Source organism: Phaseolus vulgaris, chromosome 10 (assembly GCF_051622355.1).
Source record: "Phaseolus vulgaris cultivar YP4 chromosome 10, ASM5162235v1, whole genome shotgun sequence".
NCBI lineage: Eukaryota > Viridiplantae > Streptophyta > Magnoliopsida > Fabales > Fabaceae > Phaseolus > Phaseolus vulgaris.
In genome coordinates, this window is record NC_143507.1 from 42,443,223 (window position 1) to 42,464,868 (window position 21,646).

Sequence of the window (21,646 nt, forward strand, 5' to 3'; positions counted from 1 at the left end):
CTTTATAAATTGTCACATATGTTTATTTTTAAAAAATAATACTAATATGCAATTATTTTTAAAGAGAGTTTCTTATACTTTAAAAAACTCACTACTTTATTTTAATATTATTGTATATTAATACTAATTTTTTTACATCTTTTCTTTTTCATTTTATAAATTTAAAATATTTCTTGGTTTCTTCAACATTAATTACATTTTTTTTCTTAATAAGTATACATAACAATTATAGAAATCAACATATGTTCAATTATTTCAACCATCAGCAAAGTTTAAACAAATTTAACAAAGTTAAAGTTTTTATATTTATTTTTTATTATATTTTAATAAAATAAAATATATTAATATTTGTTAAAATGAAACTATTTACCTTAAATAAAGTACGTATAACATGTTTTAGAAAAAAAAAAACTTTTTTAAAGATTTCTCTAAATTGTACATTGCTTCCCATTCCTTTACACAATTTTACTTGTTGATTAGGGAAATGATTAATTTGATAAATAAATGGTAATTTAGCTATTAAAAGACCCAAAATTCTGATTTAGTTTTCTGCATGTAAAAAAATAAAATACTTATGCTTTATAATTCATGACAAATTATTAATCCCTAAATTTTATACTATTATATTGATTATTTAAGATTATAACTGATTAGTAAAGATCATTAATCACGTTTATTAATCACGTTTATATAAGTGCAACATCATAGAAGAAACACTACTTTCCGTGAGAGGAGGAGATACTAATTCAGAATTGTCAGAGTTTTGAATTTTCAATGAACCACAAAACCAAAGAGCTTCAGAATTGAGCACTCAGAAATCAGGATTCAGAATGGGTCAAATTGAAAGCGCAGAAGCTGCGGCGGAGACTCAAACCACCACCACCACCACCACTACCGACACCTCCAAACCCACTTCCTTGAAATCCGCGATCGCAGGTTATTTTTCCATATTTCATTTCTCACGTACTTCACGTGTTTGTGTAAATGTGTGGCTGAAACGAAATCTCAGTTTGTGTCGTTTTTTTTTTATTATTGCAGAAGCTGCAGAATATGGAAGTCAACAAACTGAGGTTTGCCCTGAATTGCTTCGGTATTTTGCTTTCAACTTGGAAATCGAGTGAATGAATGAAAAAAATTTAAAAATTTGGAATTTTCAGTCTGTTGAGGCAATGGCTCAGAAAGCTCTCGAATGCCCCTGCATTGCTGATTTACGAACTGGTTCCTGTGGCTCTCAGTTCTCAGAGGCATTTCTGTGTTTTCTCAAGAGTACCTCTGAAGAAAAGGTATATCTTACTTCATACTTTGCTTTCATTAGTGATTGCATAGCATAGCTTTGTTTCCTGAAGCAAGATGTAGCTACAATTACAAGAGTGAAGTGAACTGATTTAGCTGTTTGTAGGTCACAACTTCAGCCTATATACTTCCCACGTAATCTGTTTGGTATTATATTTGTGAACTGTATCGTTGTGTTCTTTCAACTATTTGTAGTGTTGGAAATCTCACATTGATTTGAGTAAAAGACAACGTTAGCTCCAGAAAAGAGGAAAGTTTGAGTAAAGCTTTGAAAATACTTTAGAAAACTTTTTCCAAGGCAGCCATTAGACATTGAAGGGGTCGTCTGATTGTTATAAAATACATTCAAAATGTTTTAGAAAAGACAGTCAAGAACAAATGCTGATGGGTAATAGAAAACAACATGAATAAACAGATTTTATAGTGGTTCATTCCAAACTTGAGTTACTTCCAATTATCCTTTGCAAACTGCATCATGTTCCACTAAGCATTACAAGTATTTGTACTGCCAATTTTAGCTTACTACAAGTGCATATATCTAAGTAAACAACACCTTTCCAGGTTAAGTGTACAAAACCTCTTCAAGCTACATGCTACTCTCCCATTGTGATTAAGGAGGAGTATACAAAGCCTTTCCAGGCCACATACACAAAGTCTTTCTAAACCAAGTACACAAAGTCTTCCTAAGTTAAGTATACAAAATATTTCCAGGCTATACAACAGTAGTTGTTTCATATAAGGTTCATACTCAAAACAGTGGATATCAAATAAAAGTTCCTTGTTCTAGAGATATAATTTCACAACACTGAAGGATATACAAAGAAGATTCACTCTCTAAGTTGTTTAGAAGATGAACTATATCTAAGCACTTAGAAGCTTTTTCTGATTTTTTCATATGCACACAAAAATCTCTTCTTGTATTTTGGATTCTTCACCTTTATTGCATGGGAAAACTTTCTTTTATAGATGTCTAGAAATTAGCTTTGCAGGTTGCATACTTTAGAGGATCTTGTGTTAGAGCTTTTTCAGAAGGTATGACTACTATGGTAGTACAAAGAGATATGTAAGCCACATTTTTTATTTGTGTAAGGTATCTACATCTGCTTACAATACCATATTGAGCATATACCCATTAATAAATTATACTTTATGTCAGACTCTTTGGAAGATGTTCTTGGTCAACTTTGTAGTCATTAGATTATACTACATCATGGAGATGTGAGTTGCGTTCATAACTCGTAAACAATGTCGAATTCTACTTGATGTATGTCTTGAACACTTCTTCACTAGTGTATGTTTGCTGTCTTAGGCTTTCATAAGAATCTTCTAGACTTGCACACTTTGTCTAGTGCTTATTCAAGACTCTGTATGGTCTTGTGTACATGCGTTAGCTTAGCAATACTTGTGTCTTGCGCTGCTACTAGTTATGTCTTATCTTATAGAACTTGCGTCTAGTGGTTGGAACTTCATCCAAAGCATATGAAACATCGTTTAGCCTTTACTTGGTGTGCATTGAAGTGAAAGATGATCATCATCTAATACCTGTTTCACACTAGGTAGATAAATTAGATGTACCAAATTGTTTATTTGTTATCATCAAAACATGGGTGTCTTAGACATGACTTCTAGATCAAGACTTGCATCTTATCATAACTAAATTCGTCTATGCCTTAACGTAGACATATGATTAAATTATAGTATATAAAGTTGGATCAAACACTTACTCTTAGGCCAAAAGTTATAGTTGAAAGTTAGAGCACAATTCTTTCTAATTAAAAGCGTACCAACCCAAACACTATGATTTGATTATGACTTGGTCTACCTGACTTCTACCATGGGATGATTGATGCATCTTGAAATAATCTCCCCTTTAGTAATTGTTCCCATAGGAATCAAACTCTTCGATTGTGACTTGGCCACATGACCTACACCATGAGATAATTGATGCTACCTGCAACAATCTCCTTCTCAACAATTGTCTCATTGGGAATCAAACTCATAATTTGGCTATGATACCAATAGTTGGATCAAACGTTTATCACTAGGCCAAAAGTTATAGTTGATAGTCAAAGCTCAACTCTTTCTACTTAAGAACGCAGGAGTCTAAACGCCACTATTTGATTATGATCTGTCCTACCTGACCTATGTCTCAAGACAATCGATGCATTTTGCAACATATAAGTGAATGTAAATCTAACTTTGTAAGTTAGTTTTGTAAAGTTGAGTTAAATTTAAAATCCACTTTTTAAGTTATTATGAGAGTCTATCTTAGATCCATGAAAGACGGTTACTCACCAAGTTATTTTTATACCAAACACAATAGTACCGAACGTGGGAGGTGCGTTGGAATCTACATCATCTAGAAATATGTTATATAATATGTAAATAGGTATAAATTTCATTTTATAAATTAGTTGTATGATGTTGTGTTAGACTTAAAATTCTCTCTCTTGCACCTTAAAACCTCTTTAGGAAGATTACATGTGCCCTTTCAACTTAATTTTTTGTGATTAAGAATTCAGTGGTAATGTGGAAGTCTGTATTAATGAATGGTCGCGTATACTTTGCAATAGCAATTAACAACCAATATGGGCAAATTTAAAGTATTATATTTTTTAAATCTTGATTTCTGTATTATTGTATGGGTTGGAATAAATTTGCTCCAAATATGTAGGGCTCGGACTGTGTACATCCTTTTGTTGCTCTGCAGAGCTGCATCAAGGCCAATCCAGATGCATTCTCTAAGGACATTTTAGGCGAAGAAGAAAGCAATGAGTTGGGACCAGACCTAGAATATGAAATACTTTCTCCCAGATGGGCTAGGGAATCTGGAAGTCCAAAATCCAGTCTTTAAGGGAAAAGTTGGTCTCTCGTTCGGGCAACTACTTGGAGAAGGTTGTGCTAACTTAACATTGTATTTGTATTAGTGTTGCCCGATTAGAAAAGTGACTTAATTTATCTCTTCCTCAAATCACTTCATCTCGTGCACTTGCTTATATACCACAAAAATACAATTTATTTTCTACAAAGTTTTGGGAATGCACTCAAATGCATAATGAAAGAAAACTACCTTTAAAAGAAAGCCCCTTTCTGTTTCTAGAAAATACTTTTATATGCAAACTACCCAAATTTTAAACTAATCCCTCCTTTAGTTATGTTTAAATGTTAAAATAAGAGGAATATAAGTAATATTCAAATGATGAGAAGATGCATAAGAATTTTTTTATGCGTCATAAAATCTAATTAATTTTAACCACTGTAGCATGTTATTTTTATGTTTTTACTTTCTAGTTTTGAAGGGAGAAGAACACACTTAAGAGTCGATGTCTCAGCTTCACTCCTCAGTATCCTTCATTGGTTACTTTTTCTAAGACATGATCAATTGATAAACATTCAATTAATTGGGAAGTTCACTTTTGAAAGATAGCCATTAAAAGAAGAGAACCAAGTATCTAAATACTCTGCTGAGTATCGTACACAATTGAGTGAGACTTTGACAACACATAGTATCCAAGTCCTTATTACTTACATTTTCTCCACTATTCAATTTTAAATTAGACTCTTACTCTTAGATGTTTTGGATCTCTTAACAATGAAGTAATCCCAGACGGAAGTCACAGTGGTTCCTAGCATTATGAATGTGAAAGGCGTAGTTGAATAGTTGAATTTCTCTCTCCTTTTCATTTGATCTCTTGAAAGGTGTGGCTTTTGAGTTGCTGCTAATAATCCTATGTATTTTCCATCATTTCCCTTAGAGACAAGTCCAAGATAGTTAGTTATCCATTTTTCTAATAATTTCATCAATATGTAAATTAACACTGGGAAACAGCACACCTCTCAACTATTTTGATAGAAGATCTACTAAAAGTGAGACTGTCCTTAATGTGAGAAATAATTGAGAAAAAATATCTGCTAAAGCGAGATTGTCCTTAATGTGAGAAAGTAAGAGTATTTGTATTATCTATGTTTGAATTTTAATAGAGTAGACGATTACGACTCCAAATGAAGAGCTGATACACCTTTATTTGTTTCTACGATTTGTTTGCTTTAAGATGGTAATCGTGCTAACACTTCAAAAGTAACAATGCAATTATTCAGTAATCAACAGAAATTGTTCCATGAATGGTTTATAATGCAGTAGCCATGTGAATCAACACTGTTCCAAGATAACAACGCAATTTTTTGAGAATACAGAAATCTAAGTGCGGTAATTTAGGAAGTGCATGGACATCCTTCATAATGTTAACTTATTCTGAAACTTTGAAGTTTGGAATGCTTGGGAAAGGCATCAAGCTCCAAGATAACTAAAACATTAATTCACCAATACCATCAGCATTTTTCATCTGCTTGAATATCTTAGCACTTGAAGTTGTGGAAAACTTCATGTGGCACAAAAACATGCTTCTCCCTGTAGAAGAGTCAGCGTAGAAACACAATGAGTTAAGTTTGGGCAGGCTTTGCAACTCTGTCATAGGACCATCTCACAGTTTTGATTCTGACAAGGTGACACGGGAATTCCTTTTTTGCTAAACACGTCAACTGAATTTGCATCAAGACCACGATCATCAAAACATAGGCATAACACAGTTAGTCATAGTTTCACCCAGTTCTTGTCTGAAATAAATTGCCTTTGCGAGAGTTGTTTTCCCTACACCTACCATCCCCACGATGAAAAGTGTTGAATTTTAAAGAATATCACTGCCTATGGTCAATTTCGAGACCAAATCTCGTATTTCATTTTTCAATCCAACTGCTTTGGTTGACTTCTGTCTTTCAATACTGCAATTTTTTATCATGTTATGAAGACGATCAATAGCTTTTTTTGATCTCATCAACACTGAGCTCAGCTTCATTTCTATACCTCTCTAGGAAATTTTCCACCTCGTTAGCAATGGCCTTTAGTTGGTCTAAACAAGCATTTCTCCTTGCTGTCTCTTCTGCCTTCTGAAGCTTTTTATGCATTTGTTCCAAATCACGAACCACCAAATTGATTTCAGCTACCTGCTTTGAGCTTTGGTCCACCTTTCTCAGTTTGCTTTAATGGCTGATGTGATTGGATCCTCATTTATAATATATGGGAATGATGACTTCTCTCCAGCTCTATCATTAAGAGCAAAGTTACACCTCTCCTTCATTGCTAATGCAGACCTTTGTCTCTGCAATTAATTCTTCTGCTTCTGTTTTCCACAGGTTTTCTGTTTCAGTTTCTAGCTGAAGCTGACTCAAGTCCTTGATGAAGCACTCAGTGGAAGCAGCAGATATATGGACCAGAAAATAGTTCTCTTCCCATCTTCATCAATACTTGTGGGAAAGATATTCTGAATCCCAGAAAAGACGTGCTAGAGATTCTACTTTGCCACCTTTCTCCCCAAAACTCCTACTAAAATTACTCTCTATCTTCTTGTGATGAGACCATCCATCATGCCTGATGCCTAATGGTGAGATTAGGTTCCGAACACATTTGCTGTTAAGGACAGAAAAACCATAAAACGTAAGAAGGAAGCGTGCCAAATGCTACTCAAAGAACGCAGTGAGAGTGAGAATGTTCGTCCTTCACAGGTGAAAGGAGATAGATAGGAGCAAGTCCATATTTTTTTATGCATGCAGGTTGGCCATGCGTATAAGAAAGCTAAGACACCATTGTTGGTTATGCTGCTAGCCACTGTCAAGGGATTCATCATGCTCAGTTACTAAGACATGGTGGAGAACTCCTCACTCATGTCACTCTTAACATTTAATGGAGTGTTTGTTATTGTTTTGCCATTATTTTATTTGCTATATCATTAGTGTTTATGAGTAGATCAAAGGGGTAAGATCTTTTGAGGCATATTGTCACCAACACTACAAGAAAATCATAAAATAGAAACCAATTTTTAGATACCAAAATAATTAATTACAATAGGAACTAAAATAGAGACCATTTTAGAAACTAAAAAAAATTGGTTTCTAAATTAGTTTATATTATTTTCTATTATTGTTAAATAGTTTTTAAATTGGTATCTAATTAGCAACTAAGCTTTTAACTACCAATTATTTAGTTTCTAAATTTGGTAGCAAAAACATTGGTTGCTAAGTAGATACCAATTTAAAAACTATTTAACAATAATATAAATTAATTTAAAAACCAAATTTCTTTTTAATTTCTAAAATTGTCTCTAATTTAGTTACTATTGTAACTAATTATTTTGGTTTCTACAAATTGATTTCTATTTCATGATTTTCTTGTAGTGAAATGTTATATTTAACTCTGGGTGATGATATTTTGACCCTACTCCACTTACCACCTACAACAAAATATTAATATTTATAATAAAAAAAATTTAAAAAAAATAAAAAAACAGCATGACTCATATTGAAGAAATATGCAGAATAAATATCATGATTCATATTCATCATGGCTCATACTCGTAGCAAAAAGAATTGTTGGAAGGACGACATAAACACACAAACAAGTTTATATTGCTAACGATGAATGGATTTTGATGGTACAAAGGAATGCTCACAAGTTGAAGATAAAAAAGTTATCAAGAAGCTACTATAATGTAAGTCCTTTAATAACTATTTTTATTTTCTTATTATTTAAGATAGCAAATATTACATTTTAAATAGGGAAATGAATAAAGAAAAATACGAGGGAAATATATACAGTAAGAAATCTATATACACCGTGTATATCATATTACTAACATTAGCATGATAGTGCACAAATATAATAAAAGTTTAGATTTACATTCCAAGGACACGAAATCGATTAAATTATTAAATACTCTATGCATCGAAATAAATAAATAGAAAAAAAACAGAAATAAACGCAAGTATATATTATTTGACGCACACAAACTGAATGCTTGACCTAATTTCTGCACGATGCCCATTTAAGATTTAAAAACACAAAATTGTTTATTTCTATTACTCTAAGTATTATTTTTGTTATGAATAAATTTCTAGGTTTAATAGTCTCATTGTTTTCTTAGTGGCTATCTATGTTTTGATTACTTTTGTTTTTTTTTTTTTTTTTAGCACACTACAAGAAAATCATGAAATAGAAATCAATATTTATAGACCAAAATAAATAGTTATAATAGGAACTAAAATAGAGACCATTTTAAAAACTAAAGAAAAAATTGGTTTCTAAATTAGTTTATATTATTTTCTATTATTGTTAAATAGTTTCTAAATTGGTATCTAATTAGCAACTAAGGTTTTAGTTATCAATTATTTAGTTTATAAATTTGATAGAAAAACCTTGGTTGCTAATTAGATACCAATTTAAAAACTATTTAACAATAATAGAAACTAATTTAGAAATCAATTTTTTTTTTAGTTTCTAAAATGGTTTCTAATTTAGTTACTATTGCAACTAATTATTTTAGTTTCTACAAATTGATTTCTATTTCATGATTTTCATTCACGGATTGATATTTTCAATAATGGCCAAATATAAGGCAAGTCATGGTCATCTATGAAACAAGCATGAGGTGCCTAACCTTCATCACCACAACTTCAATGCAATTAGAGGAGAATGTGCCAACCATTTTTTTTTATTCAAATGTACAGGACATTCAACTTAATTTAATATTATTTATAGTTAACTTACTGAATTAAAGAAGTAGAGAAAATTTATGTTATATTTTGTTGCATAAATCTTATAAAAACATAAAATCAATGAGTTTAATCACTATGAATTGACACTAAAAATAATTTTTAATTATCAAATAATCAAAACAAAATGAAAAATAAGAAAGAAAGAAGAATTGACTGTGTTTTTAAAAAATTCTTTATTTTTCACAAGTATCATGTGATGTATTAGAGAGATTCGAATTTTAACTAAATCAAAGACTTTTATTTTTGTTATAGTTCTTTTTTAACAGTTCATGCTCTTTAGGTTAGTTATGGAAATAATATGTAATATATAGAAATAAAAAAAAAGTCTTTATATAGTGTCTTTATATTCATTCGTTTCTAGTAAGCATATTATTTAATCAGGTTACTCTAGTTAATACTTAGTATTCTTGATACCAGTGACCCACTTATTAATGCATACTTGATAAAAGAAAATATTTTTTAAAACGAATGTAAGACAAAATAAAGTTGAAAGAATTAAGTATAACTCAAATTTATCTTGAAATAAGATAAATATAATTTTAAAACTAAAATCTATTTTTTAGTTTATCTCTTTTGATATATCATTTTAACCTTTACTTATAATTAAATCATTTTTAAAAATCTGACAGTAATTAAAAGTAACATTATAGAAATATTAATTATAAATTTAAAATATACTTTATATGTTCAAAAATATTTAATTTTCATAATTTTTACTTATAAAAAATAAGTATGTATAACGTGCGTGCGTTCTAAAGGTAAAATATAGTTAAATAAATTTATTTAACGTATAACATAACTTCTTAAGTATAATAAGCAATTGTCTGATTTTGTAAAAGTGTTAAATAAATAAGTTCAAGGTAACGTTTTCCTTGCCCTTGAGCAATGAACTTGGTAGAAACATGGCCAAGGAGATTTTTCTTAATAATATAAATTATTTTAAATATTAATAATTTTTTAACTAATTTAATTAATATAATGATTAATTATTTTTATTGTTTGGTTGGTATATGATGATTTTGTTTGTTTAGTGTGTACGTTAAAGTACTGAAATGATGTTTAAAAAGAATATGTTCACTAAAAAAAATCATTAAATAGAAACCAATTTTTAAAAATAAAAAAATCATTAAATAAAAATTAATTTTTAGAAATAAAAAATAATTAGTTGAAATAGTAACTAAATTAGAGATCAATTTAAAAACTAAACAAAATTTTGGTTTCTAAATTAATTTATATTATTGTTAAATAATTTTTAAATTGGTATCGAATTAGCGACCAAGGTTTTAGAGACCAAATTTAGAAACTAAATAATTGGTAATTAAAACCTTGGTTGCTAATTAAATATTAATTTAAAAACTATTTAACAATAATAGAAACTAATTTAGAAATATTTTTTTTTAATTTTTAAAATAGTTTCTATTACAACTAATTATTTTGGTTTTTAAAAGTTGGTTTTTATTTTATTATTTTATGTTTGGGTGTGAAATGATATTTTTTCTTTATAAGATCTAAATACTAAGATTAAAATTGGACATAAAAAAGGGAAAAGTGAAACTGAGTTTATTGATGACGATGATTATTGGAAGGAAGACATAACTGTTCCTTCAGTTCATTTTTTTTCTGATAAAAGTAAAAAGCAAAAACACAAACAAGTTCAGTGCAGAAGAGGAATAATTATGAGAAGTTGGGAATCCTAGTTGGTGCCACCGAAACGAGCCTTGAGCCTCCTCACTTGGGGTTCTTCAAGGAAGGTGGTTTGGGCAATGGTGGCGGTAGAGACGTTGTTGGCAAATAATATTTGATAAAGAAAATCGATACGAGGGTTAGGGCTACTATAAGTGGCATAAGCAACGGCTTTCTCGTTACCAGAATTCACAAGATAATGCTGCAGTGCATCTGGAATAACTACAAGTTCTCCTTCTTTGACTCTGTTCACAAAAGCTCTGGTAGGTGTCAAGATTCCAACGGTCATTTCACCTTTAACCATGATTAGTATTTCATTGGCAGCATGTGTGTGCACTGGAAACGATCCACCTTTCTCAATCTCCACACGTCCTGCAGAAATGCCAAGACCATTCAGAGAATGAACCTGGCGAACAGTGCAAGGGTATATTTTGACGTTGTCTGGGATTGAAATGCCTGGTCCTAAAGTGCACTTAAAGTCTTGAGCTGTTACTCTGTTAGCAGGCTTGCATTGATACCCAGAAGGGCTATCTGGACCCTTGAGGTCTGCTACGCAGAATTCTTGCAGATTAGCAGCATGGGAAGTGGATGAAACAAGAGCACACAGCAAAAGAATCACAATGGTATTCATGATCTCTTATGATGAGTTTAGGGTTTAGAAGATGAAGAGGGAATGTGGCATTGGATTTGCTAGCTAATGAGCTATATTTATAACCAAGCAAAGATAAGGGTTTTTGAAGAAACTATCAAATCAAATGGAATGTAACTCTTTTTTTTTTTTTACACATGAATATCAAAAGTCAACTCTTTACCATCTTTCAAAATTTATTCATCCTTTTACATTTTAGTCATTTTTTTTAAATAGTTGTAATATTGTTGGTGATTCCACGTTACTAGAGATTATAGTATTTCATTGTATATAAGTAGATGCAAACCTCACCCATGAGGTGCCACGCCCCCTCACGCCGAACATGACAGTTCGTGCGTGAAATAACATATTCTGGGTAGTCCAATAGTGGGTGACCGAATAAACATTCGTTAGAATAAATTTTAAATGACTCTAATATCATATTACAAAGTGGACTTAAAACTTAACTCAATCCCATCAAACCGGCTAGATATACTCTAAATCGATGTCCACTTTCTAATAAATATAAAGCTATTAACCATCTAATAGGACTCAATAAAATTATATATATGTATGGTTAAAAAAAGTTGGTTAAAATATTAACATATTGAATTATTAAATGGCTATTTTCTAATGGTATTAAAATATTATTTATTTTGTTCTTTGAACTAGTTTGAAGGGAATTTGATTTAATACTTAATTGTTTTCCAAATATCTACCGAAAACTATTGTCATTTTTGTTTTGGTTGAAATTTTTATTAAAAAGTACTAAAGTAATTGGCAATTTGATTCTTTTTCTTATTTAATATAAAATCTGAATCAAATATTGTTTTATTTGTTTTTATATTATAAAATTATTAATATTTTTAAAGAGTTCTGAAATATTTTATTATAAAAATTTATGAAATAAATTATGTAGTTTTACTCTTAAAAATTATAATATAATTTTTCTATTATATTTTGATAAATATAAACATATTTATTAATAATACAATTAAGTCGTAAAATAATATTTAAGAGTTACATTTATATATGTTTCTTTCTTAATAACAAATTTAGAATTTTTTTTTTCGCATATCCTACACAACTAATTAACTAGGTGCTCTGGTGTGTTCATTTATTTTCTTGTGGTTTAGTTTTATATAGTTTTAGTTTTTTTCAAATCCAAATTAACTTATATTTCACTTTTAATAAAATATTAATGATGGGTTTTTACCCTTTTCAAATAAATTATATTGATATTTTTATTTTTGTCTATAAAAATAACACGTTTATTGAGATAACATAAATATTTTAATATTTATTGTTTATATTGTGCTTACAAAAATATTAGGTTGCTGTCATTATCAGAGATATAACACAAGATGTTTTTACATAACAACAATAAATATAGTAATATAGTGCTGCTGATACCTTGGTACTCCAAATAGTAAATGCACTCATTTAATAACTCAATGAATTGATATTTTAATTATATTTATTTTATTTTTTAATTTAAAATATTATTATATTATTATAAAGAGTAAATGAATGTTTTTTATTATTGAGGATGCCAAACAATCTTTTTCCGAATAAATATTACACTTTGAAATAACTTTATAGAAATAATTTACTTTTTTTAATAAATATATTAGGCGGAAGAATAATTAATTTCGGAAAAAAGACAAATAAAACAATTAATATTTTACTAAAATTAAAAACATCAATGAAATTTTTTTAAGTTAAATTTGTTATTGTACGGCTGCATTATATTGGTGGTAGAAAGTACATGAGTATGTTTCTAATTTAAGTTTCTTTTTACATCTATTTTCTATGTTACTCTTTTACAATTTTTTAATCACGTAATTGATCGCATCTTTTATTTATTTTTTATTTATATCTTATTCGTTTTTCTAACCATATAAATCACTCAAACTGGTGGGGAAAATTATATATGCTTAATTTTATTTGTATTCAATTATTTTTGAATTAATTATATTTTTTAAGTTGATAAAAAAAATTAAATACTATTAATTAATGGTTTTTTTATTATGTAACGAATTAAGTTTGAATTTTGGTTAATGTTCTAATTCAATAAACAATTATGTCTTAAATAAGATTACCTTAAGAAAGAAGGAAACTTGATGTGAAAAATAAATTAAGTACCACCAACAACGGTAACTATTAGTTGGTTGTATTTAATTTTTTTAATTACAAATTTATTGTAAATATTTTTTAAATTTTTAGATAATTAATTAATATTTCTAATGAAATAATTTTTAAAATAATTATTATCTTTATATAATAAATTACTTTATTATAATTAATAATTAAAACTTAATTTATAAGTGTCACTTGTATATATTATACTACATCATTAAAAAAATATAATATAAAAAAGAATTAAAATATTTTATTTTAACTAGCGGAAATACAAGCACAATAATATCTATGTATTCGTATTTTTTTATTATTATTATATTATATGTATATTCGTTTCTTTTAAACAAATTCAAATTTATAACCTAATGAACATAATTATATCAAAGCAATTATATTATTTTTTTCATTCTCAAGATTTGTAAATCACATCATTTTGATTTGTTATTAATATAAAATTAAAAAAAGGAATATAATAATAAAAAGAAAAATAAGAAGAATAAGATTTGAAATCCAGTAACAAACCCTAAAAAATATAATCTCTTTTATCTTTTCTGTCGATAACAATGTTGTATTCAGAATGCATTCATCCTCCCCGTCAACGCCCAAATCAACAATGGCATCAAGATAAATTTGTACCTATGCAAAAATGTGAATGTTCTTTATTCAAGTAACGGATTGGGATATTTTGTTTCTCTATCTTCTTCCTCTTTCGCCTCCACTTGCAGTACAAAAATAAAAACCAGAGTAAAAAAATAATAATGAAGAACATTAACAATTAAGCAATCAGAATTTATACAACCTGTATTGATTCATCAAAACAAAGTAAACGATAATGACATTCTTTCAATATGAAATATCTTTAGATTGACGAGAATGAAAATAAGTTTTTGTGATTTACATTATTTTTTTATTTTTGTTCTTTTTTCCGTTTCAATCTCTTTTGCTCACACTAACTCTATCAAAACCACATTTCCATTCAAATTTTTATTTCACTTATTTTTTTCTAATAAATATAAAATATGTCTCTCTCAAATAGTTTTTTTCAAATTTAATATTAACTTTTTTTAATTTTAAATTTAAATAATTACAAAATTAGAAAACAATCAAAATAAAATATTAATATAAAAATAAAATAATAATAAATTTGTATACAATCAACAATAGTTATAATAGAAAATCCCTATATATAAATGTTTAATTTTAAAAATAAAAAAAAAACGAGTTACCACTCTCGTCTTTAAACCATCAAATTAATAAATTAAACGGAACCCAAAGTTGACTGACCTAAAATGTGGAATAAAAGAGAGTAATAAGTTCACAAGTTAAAAACACGAGACTATTATCATTTTCAACTTAATCGTTTTGGCTTCACTCTATCAATCTCATCATTTATATAAAATAACTAAATTTGTTTGACAAATTAAGTTAATTGATTATATATTTTTTACCATAAATTGGAATTAAATTAATTATAATCGATTGAGCCATGGGAATTTTTTTTCCTGACGAAATAAGATATCTCAGTAATTTTATTTTATAATTGATATCTTCATTAGAGGCAAACAAAACGTACCAAAGGGTAGCATTTATAACTTTTGTAGATTACTAGATTTTAGACTTTATTACTTAATTTATTTCACACTCTTCTTCGTTTTTAATTCATCTACCATCTTATACCTAACTTTACCGAATTGCTTTTCACCACGTTTTATGTACTTTTGTATCATAATATATAGTATTTTACTCTCAGTATATCACACAATTTTATTTATATAATTAAAATTTATAACAAAATAATATTTATGACATGCTTCAACGTGTTAAATAATTATTTTTAATCCAATCTCAACGAATTAAAAATATTTCATAATATATAAATAAATTAAGATCTCATATTATAAATTAAAATTACAATTTATTTTTTAATATAGTATAATTTTTTTATTTTAAAAAATCATATACAAAATTGAAGAATTAAAGCTAAAATTTATTTGAAGGAAAATAAATTTATCCTAAATCAAGTTACCAAATTTAAAATTTAAATAATTAGACGCTAATTAAATAATAAAAATTGTTTATTAATAATAAAAACTAATATTTTTTTAAATAGTATCTAATTTAATTAGTATAATAATTAATTATTTTTATTTTTAAAATTATTTTTTATTTTATGATTTTTTTATTAATGGAATAAAAAGGTAAAATCTTATACATAAGATTTCGTGAACCACAAAGGGCTCAATACATATACTCAATATATGAAAATTCAAAACTCGAAATAACCTTTACTCAACGATATTATAAAAGAAGAAAAAATATAGAATATAGTAACAGTGGAAGGCATTTCAACCCATTAACAAAGTTTAATGAAAAAAAAAAGTGGAAAAAAAAGAAAGAAGAGGAAGAGTTTTTAAATTCGACCTAGTACTTTAAAAGTTATTTAAAAAAAATATAATTTAAAAAACCAAAAATATTATTATAGGAGACGTCTATATTTTTGTTATTTCAGCTTTCTAAAATCATTATTTTGTAAATGATAATAATTTTGACGGGCTTCAAATTGTAATTTTGGGTTCTACTTTTGACACTTCCTAAAATTTTACTTACACTTTCCTTTTCTTTAGTTTTATTGTTACTGTCAAAAGTACCCTACGTAGAAAAGTGCATGAACCTTAAAATTTATTCTTTTCTCTTTCACTTCTTATATCCAACGTGAATTGAGAAAGTTTTATTTATTTAATGGTGTTGTAAGAGAAGTTTTTAGATGACGTAAGTGATTTTTCTAAACAATTGAAGAAGAAAAGAAGAAAAATGAAATTTAAAGAGAAATATTTAGTTGAATAACTATCCGGAGTAACTAACTATTGCTTACTTTTTTTTATATAGATATAGATAATTATATTTAATACTAAAATTAAATAAAAAAAATTATTATTCAAACACTTATATTAAAGATAATAAAAAAATTTAGTACTATATTGTTATTGTAACATAGTCAACATAGTTATATATTATAAATTCGCAAATATTTGATTTTTGTTTAGAATATTTTTGGAAGATATATATATACCTATCAATATATATTTTAAATTTTCTTATACTAAAAAATATTCATTCCAACATAACAGAAGATAAATTATAAATTATAATCATTAATCAAAAGTTATATGTATAATCATTCAAGATCAAATGAATCGTGATTAACATTAAAAATAAAATATATTAAAATTCAATAATAAATTGTTACATAATTAAAAGCTCTTAATTTTATAATAATTTCTTTAAAACTATTTTTGTCTTAATTTTTAGTTTAAGTAACATTTTCTAATTTTACCATTTCAAAAATGTTATAACTATTTTTAAAGTAATTATAAAATAATAAAATAAAATAATAAATTTGATGTGGTTATTGGCGTGCCATGGTTTGATCAGTGTGGTGGTGGTAGTTGTTTTTTTTCCTCTGCAGTTCTTCGAAGGCACTTTCATCCAATGCATACACTACTTTCTCATTTTCGGACATACGATTATGTCTCTCTTTCTCTCAAATTCGCTTCCTTCAATTTCAATTGCTTCATCTCTCACTCTCTCTCCATGCCATCGTCCCAATCCTCTTCTATATGTACTACTGTTCTTTTCTATTTCGTTTCATTCCTTCAATGTGTTGTGAAGAATACTCACCATCAAATATTAATTTAAAGAAAATAAAATGTTTAAAAAAAAAAAAATTTTAAAAAAAAATCTTATAAAAACTATTGTATATCACAGAAAAATAATAAAATAACTGAAATGTTTAAAATAAAATGAATATTAATATAAAAATAAAATTAAAAAATAATTTATAAAAAACATAGTTAAAGAGATGAATCCTTTTATATATAGTATAAACTAGTAATAACACATTCTCGTGCGTGACTGTATATCTGCATTTTTTATTTTTATTATTACAATATATGTGACACCATTAAACAATAAACCAAAAATTCATCCTCAATTGTTAATCAACATTAATCATGAAAAATATTATATAAAAAATAAGAAAATATAATGAAATATGTTTCTCTTTTATTTGTCTTGGACCCGCATAGAGACTTAGTCAAATCCTTTACCATCACCGTCAACCACTTTTCCTCCATATCCTCCATCACCACCACCCCCTTATTCTTAACCCTCCCTCACTTCCCCTCTCCCGATCCATTTTCTCACTCTTTTCGCTCATATACTAACGTGCCTCCCCTTTTTTCCCAAATCTCTTTCTTTCTCATAGACTAACCTCTCCCACTTTCATCGGCGCACTTTTATTTGGTACGATTTTTTCCATGTTATTCTTTTTTTAATAGTTTTGTTATAAATTTGATTAAATGGTTGTTTTCGTGTATTATGATGTTATTTGTGTCAGCAAGCACAATAATAATAACAATGTTGTCATCATACAATGCCAAAGACATGCATAAATGAATAAAAAAGAAAAGTAAATTCAAACATTGCATTTTCATCTTCTACCTTATAATTAAAAAACAACACTTATTGGTTAGTTTCGTGGTTTTGAACGAAAATTACGACTTCTCATATTTTGAATTTTGCATATGAAAATAGAAAACAAAAAAGGTGTTTGATGAGATAAAAGTGAAGATGAGTGGTAGAAAATGTTTAGTTTTGAATTTAAAACGAATATAGTATTTTTAAATCATAAAATATTTTTTATACTTATAAATACTCATTGACTTTGAAAATTTACACACTTTTATGGCGGAAAAAACAATGTCTTCTACTATCTCAACTGCGTCGTGGACACGACCGTCACCAGCGGAGCCGTGAAGGGAGTGAGGGTTCAGAATATCACGGTCTCACAGAATTTGAAGAGCGAAAAATATCGAAATAATGAAAGCGACACGGTGAACACAAAGAAAATTACAGTACAATATATAGAGAGAATTCTTCAAGATTCTGAAGATGATAGTGATGTCTTTGAGATCTTGATGATCGTCGCCGTCGTACTAACTGGTGAGGTGGGTTAAAGAAGAATGCCAGTTATGTCAGTTATGTAAAATTGAATCTCTACAAAATATAATCGTGTTCGTACATTACAATAATTAGATGTATAATTTAATAATCCTTATTTTCTTAATAAATTTTTTATGATAGAGAATAAAAAAAAAGAAAAAATAAGGATGAGATTAAAAAAAATGTCGACTTTTCGTTGAATGAAATTGAAAATGTAAAATGTTTTAATTTGTAATTTTAGAATTTCTTTCATATTTTTAAAGATTTATTTATATTTAAATAGATAATCCATTTGAGAAACCTAGCAATACCTTGAACCGTACTTTTTATTTAAAAGATTTTACAAATTCTCTTTACAAAATTGTTTACCTGTTTATTACAAAGTTTATGTTGAGAATTGAATACCTTTGTGGAATATGTTCACACATATCTGAAAATTTCTTTAAAGATTTTATCTTGACATGCAAAGTTGGTAAAATTGTAAGGAGTAAAAGGAAATGAAAAAAACAAACAAACATAAAGAGTTGATAAAATTTTACGAACCTCTGGAATTATTTATGCACCAACAAAAGTGAAACCCTCAAATCATAAAGCTTCAGATCAAACATAACATAAAAACAAAACACTCAAACGCACAAATTTATTGTATTTTGACGATTAACTGGTAGAACAAACACCAGCAGTGAGTTGATTCTTCCTAGCCTCTGCCACCAAAACGTCTCTTAACCTTCTTGACTTGGTCAACGTCAAGGAAGGTAGTTTGTGCAATCAACTCAGAAGGTATGCTGTTACCAAATAGTAGAAGGTCAAGTAGTTGTGCTCCAGGGTTTGCGCTACTGAAAGCCAGAAAAGCAGTGGCTTTTCCTTTTCCAGAATTCACTTGAAAATGTAATTGTCCTTGTGGGAAAACCATAATATCTCCTGGTTTCAGTGTCTTAGTGTAAACTGCAAATGGTGTCATAAAACCAGCAGTGATTTTACCTTCCACCATTATCAAAAGTTCAGTGGCAGCAGGGTGTGTGTGCATTGGGATTGATCCTCCTTTCGCTATGTCTAACCGTGCTGCTGATACACCAAGACCATTCACACCTGGAAAATCAGTAACAAATGCAGAAGTTAATGCAGCATTGAAAGTGTTTGTGGTGTTTCCAGCTACTAAGCCAGAGAACACAAAGTCATCCACCGTCACTTCTTTAGTTGGCTTGCACTGATAGCCTGAAGGGCTATCTGGACCCTTTAGGTCTGCCACACAGAAATCATTCACAGCAGCATTGGAAGTGACTGCTACAAGAGAGAAGAGGAAAAGAATGTAAATCATCTTTATCTTGAAACTTCGATAAAGGGATTTGGTGTGAAGATAATGTGGGAAAAGCTATCTATTTATAGCGTTATTCGTGTATTCGACGACCAACTTTATATGCAGCTAACAAAAACGAGTTCAATTTTATAATATATATGCAGAATATTTTGCTTGTATGACTTGTCTCTTATGTATCAGTTTTACGTTACTTCTTTCTGTAATGAGATATAAGATCAATACACCGTTTATATAAAATATATATCTACACTATATATATGTTTCTGTCAAGATATACGATTAGCACGTGGAACAGCATCCTGTACGACATGCAAACTATTTAGGTGATAATGAAAATAACATAACCGACACGATCAGAGAATCTCTATAATGTTGAATATGAATTTCATGGAATAGGTTAAAATGTGTAAGTGATGCAGGAATACTACATCGTTGTTAAAATTATGTAGGATGAAAATAGTTGTAGTTTCTACTTGAGTAAACAATGATCTTCATTGAAGACGAGTTATCTGGAATAATAAGGAATCGGGGAACAACAATTTAGCACTTACCAGAAATATTACTATGCAACGCTGATACCACAACTGATGAAAAAAATTACGCAACACATAATTACGAATCAACTGCAGAAAATAAATAACACTAAATTTAACGTGATTCGGTTGTCAACTGCAACTTACATCCACACGAACAACTATTAAGTTTTTATTTTATTCTGTTGCACACCAATTACAGATATAATAATCTTTTTTAATAGAGATTATAAAAGTGACACAATGATTAAGCTCATTCACTAAACATGGTGTCTAGTCAGTCCAACCCAATTAGTTTTGACTTTGTAGCCAACAACATCACCCCTTCATTATTCCACCTTCATGATCACAACACAACCTGGCATGCGATCTCATCGCTCTGAACTTATTTCCTGTTTCTTTGGATTTTGTTAAAAATGGTATGAACGTGATCATTTTCGTAAAAGTTTATCTTCCATAGTTTTGGCTTAAAATAATAGTAGTTTAGATGATTCCAATGGGAATCCAAAATATGCAAAATATTGAGATAACTTCATATCAAGCAATAATTGAGATTTTCCCTCGATCATACCGTGCTTCACGTGTTGTGCTGCTATTCTCATCATAGCAAGTGGCCCATCACATGATCTTTATTTCTCTTTTCCTTATTTTGGCAAGTCTACCAAACTTATGATTGAATATAAATAATGGAAAATGATGCATGCACAATATTATACTAGTTTGCAGAGACGAAAACAAAAGTTATATAATGTGATAGAATATAATAGGTGTCAATGAAATATTTTTTAGGTTAAGATAATTTTTTATAATATAGATGGATGGATTCGTCTATTGAGTTATTACATGTTTTTTACATCATAACAGTAAGTTTAGATAGAAAATATGTTTGGACAATATTATTTTTATAGCTAAGAGAGTTGTTACTAAGCATGCATGGCCATACATGTGATTTGAATCGAGAATAAATAACTTAAACTCAATAGTATCAAAATAAATAATATATATCAACAACATCATACTATCATTCAGTTATAAATTCGTGAAGTGTTATGTTTATTCATTTTCAATGTACACTTACTAATAATAAAGGAAATATACTCATATTAGTGTATACATTTTATTATTAGTTAATTTTACTATTTACCTACTTCCTAAATTATTTATTACACTTTTTTAAATTGCATTAACTACCCCATTACTCCATGTAATATGCTGGGTAGGGTAGATGGATTGACATCAGATCCATGAATGAGAAAATTTTAAAAAATATAACTTTGCTATTTTTTTAAAAAAAAATACGTTTTTTAAATTATACTTTATTATGTTAAAACTAAAATTTTGTATACATATAATCCTTATGTATTAAAAAAATTAAATATTTTTAAAATGTATATATTTAAATATTAAAATTAAAATGTACATACATACAAAATCCTTATTTTT

General features: G+C 28.2%; 3 protein-coding genes across 4 annotated transcripts; 1 reads left to right on the forward strand and 2 right to left on the reverse strand.

The window, feature by feature from the left end:
* The first annotated feature begins 671 nt into the window (after positions 1-671).
* Positions 672-4,375, forward strand: MIA40 (Cox19-like CHCH family protein). 2 transcript variants are annotated; one of them, XM_068622701.2, is made up of 4 exons: positions 672-936; positions 1,039-1,070; positions 1,158-1,283; positions 1,855-4,375. In XM_068622701.2, exons 1-4 carry the CDS (start codon positions 831-833, stop codon positions 1,954-1,956), a joined length of 366 nt encoding a protein of 121 aa, XP_068478802.1. In that variant the 5' UTR covers positions 672-830; the 3' UTR covers positions 1,957-4,375. The 2 variants fall into 2 exon arrangements, with proteins under 2 accessions (XP_068478802.1, XP_068478801.1); XM_068622700.2 differs by having other exon boundaries at positions 687-936; positions 3,968-4,375.
* A 6,216-nt stretch (positions 4,376-10,591) lies between these two features.
* Positions 10,592-11,212, reverse strand: LOC137818066 (germin-like protein 8-13). The gene has a single exon (XM_068621288.1). The coding sequence runs from the start codon at positions 11,210-11,212 to the stop codon at positions 10,592-10,594; it is 621 nt and encodes a 206-aa protein (XP_068477389.1).
* Positions 11,213-18,876: 7,664 nt separating this feature from the next.
* On the reverse strand, positions 18,877-19,768 carry LOC137818777 (auxin-binding protein ABP19a). Its single transcript, XM_068622386.2, has one exon. The coding sequence runs from the start codon at positions 19,668-19,670 to the stop codon at positions 19,050-19,052; it is 621 nt and encodes a 206-aa protein (XP_068478487.2). The 5' UTR covers positions 19,671-19,768; the 3' UTR covers positions 18,877-19,049.
* Between the last annotated feature and the right edge of the window lie 1,878 nt (positions 19,769-21,646).

Coding starts and splice junctions, on each gene's coding strand:
- MIA40 (XM_068622700.2), top strand. CDS start 831: ATGGGTCAAATTGAAAGCGCAGAAGCTGCGGCGGAGACTCAAACCACC. Junction 1,071..1,157: donor ATGGAAGTCAACAAACTGAG/GTTTGCCCTGAA, acceptor TGGAATTTTCAG/TCTGTTGAGGCAATGGCTCA. Junction 1,284..3,967: donor AGAGTACCTCTGAAGAAAAG/GTATATCTTACT, acceptor CCAAATATGTAG/GGCTCGGACTGTGTACATCC.
- LOC137818066 (XM_068621288.1), bottom strand. CDS start 11,212: ATGAATACCATTGTGATTCTTTTGCTGTGTGCTCTTGTTTCATCCACT.
- LOC137818777 (XM_068622386.2), bottom strand. CDS start 19,670: ATGATTTACATTCTTTTCCTCTTCTCTCTTGTAGCAGTCACTTCCAAT.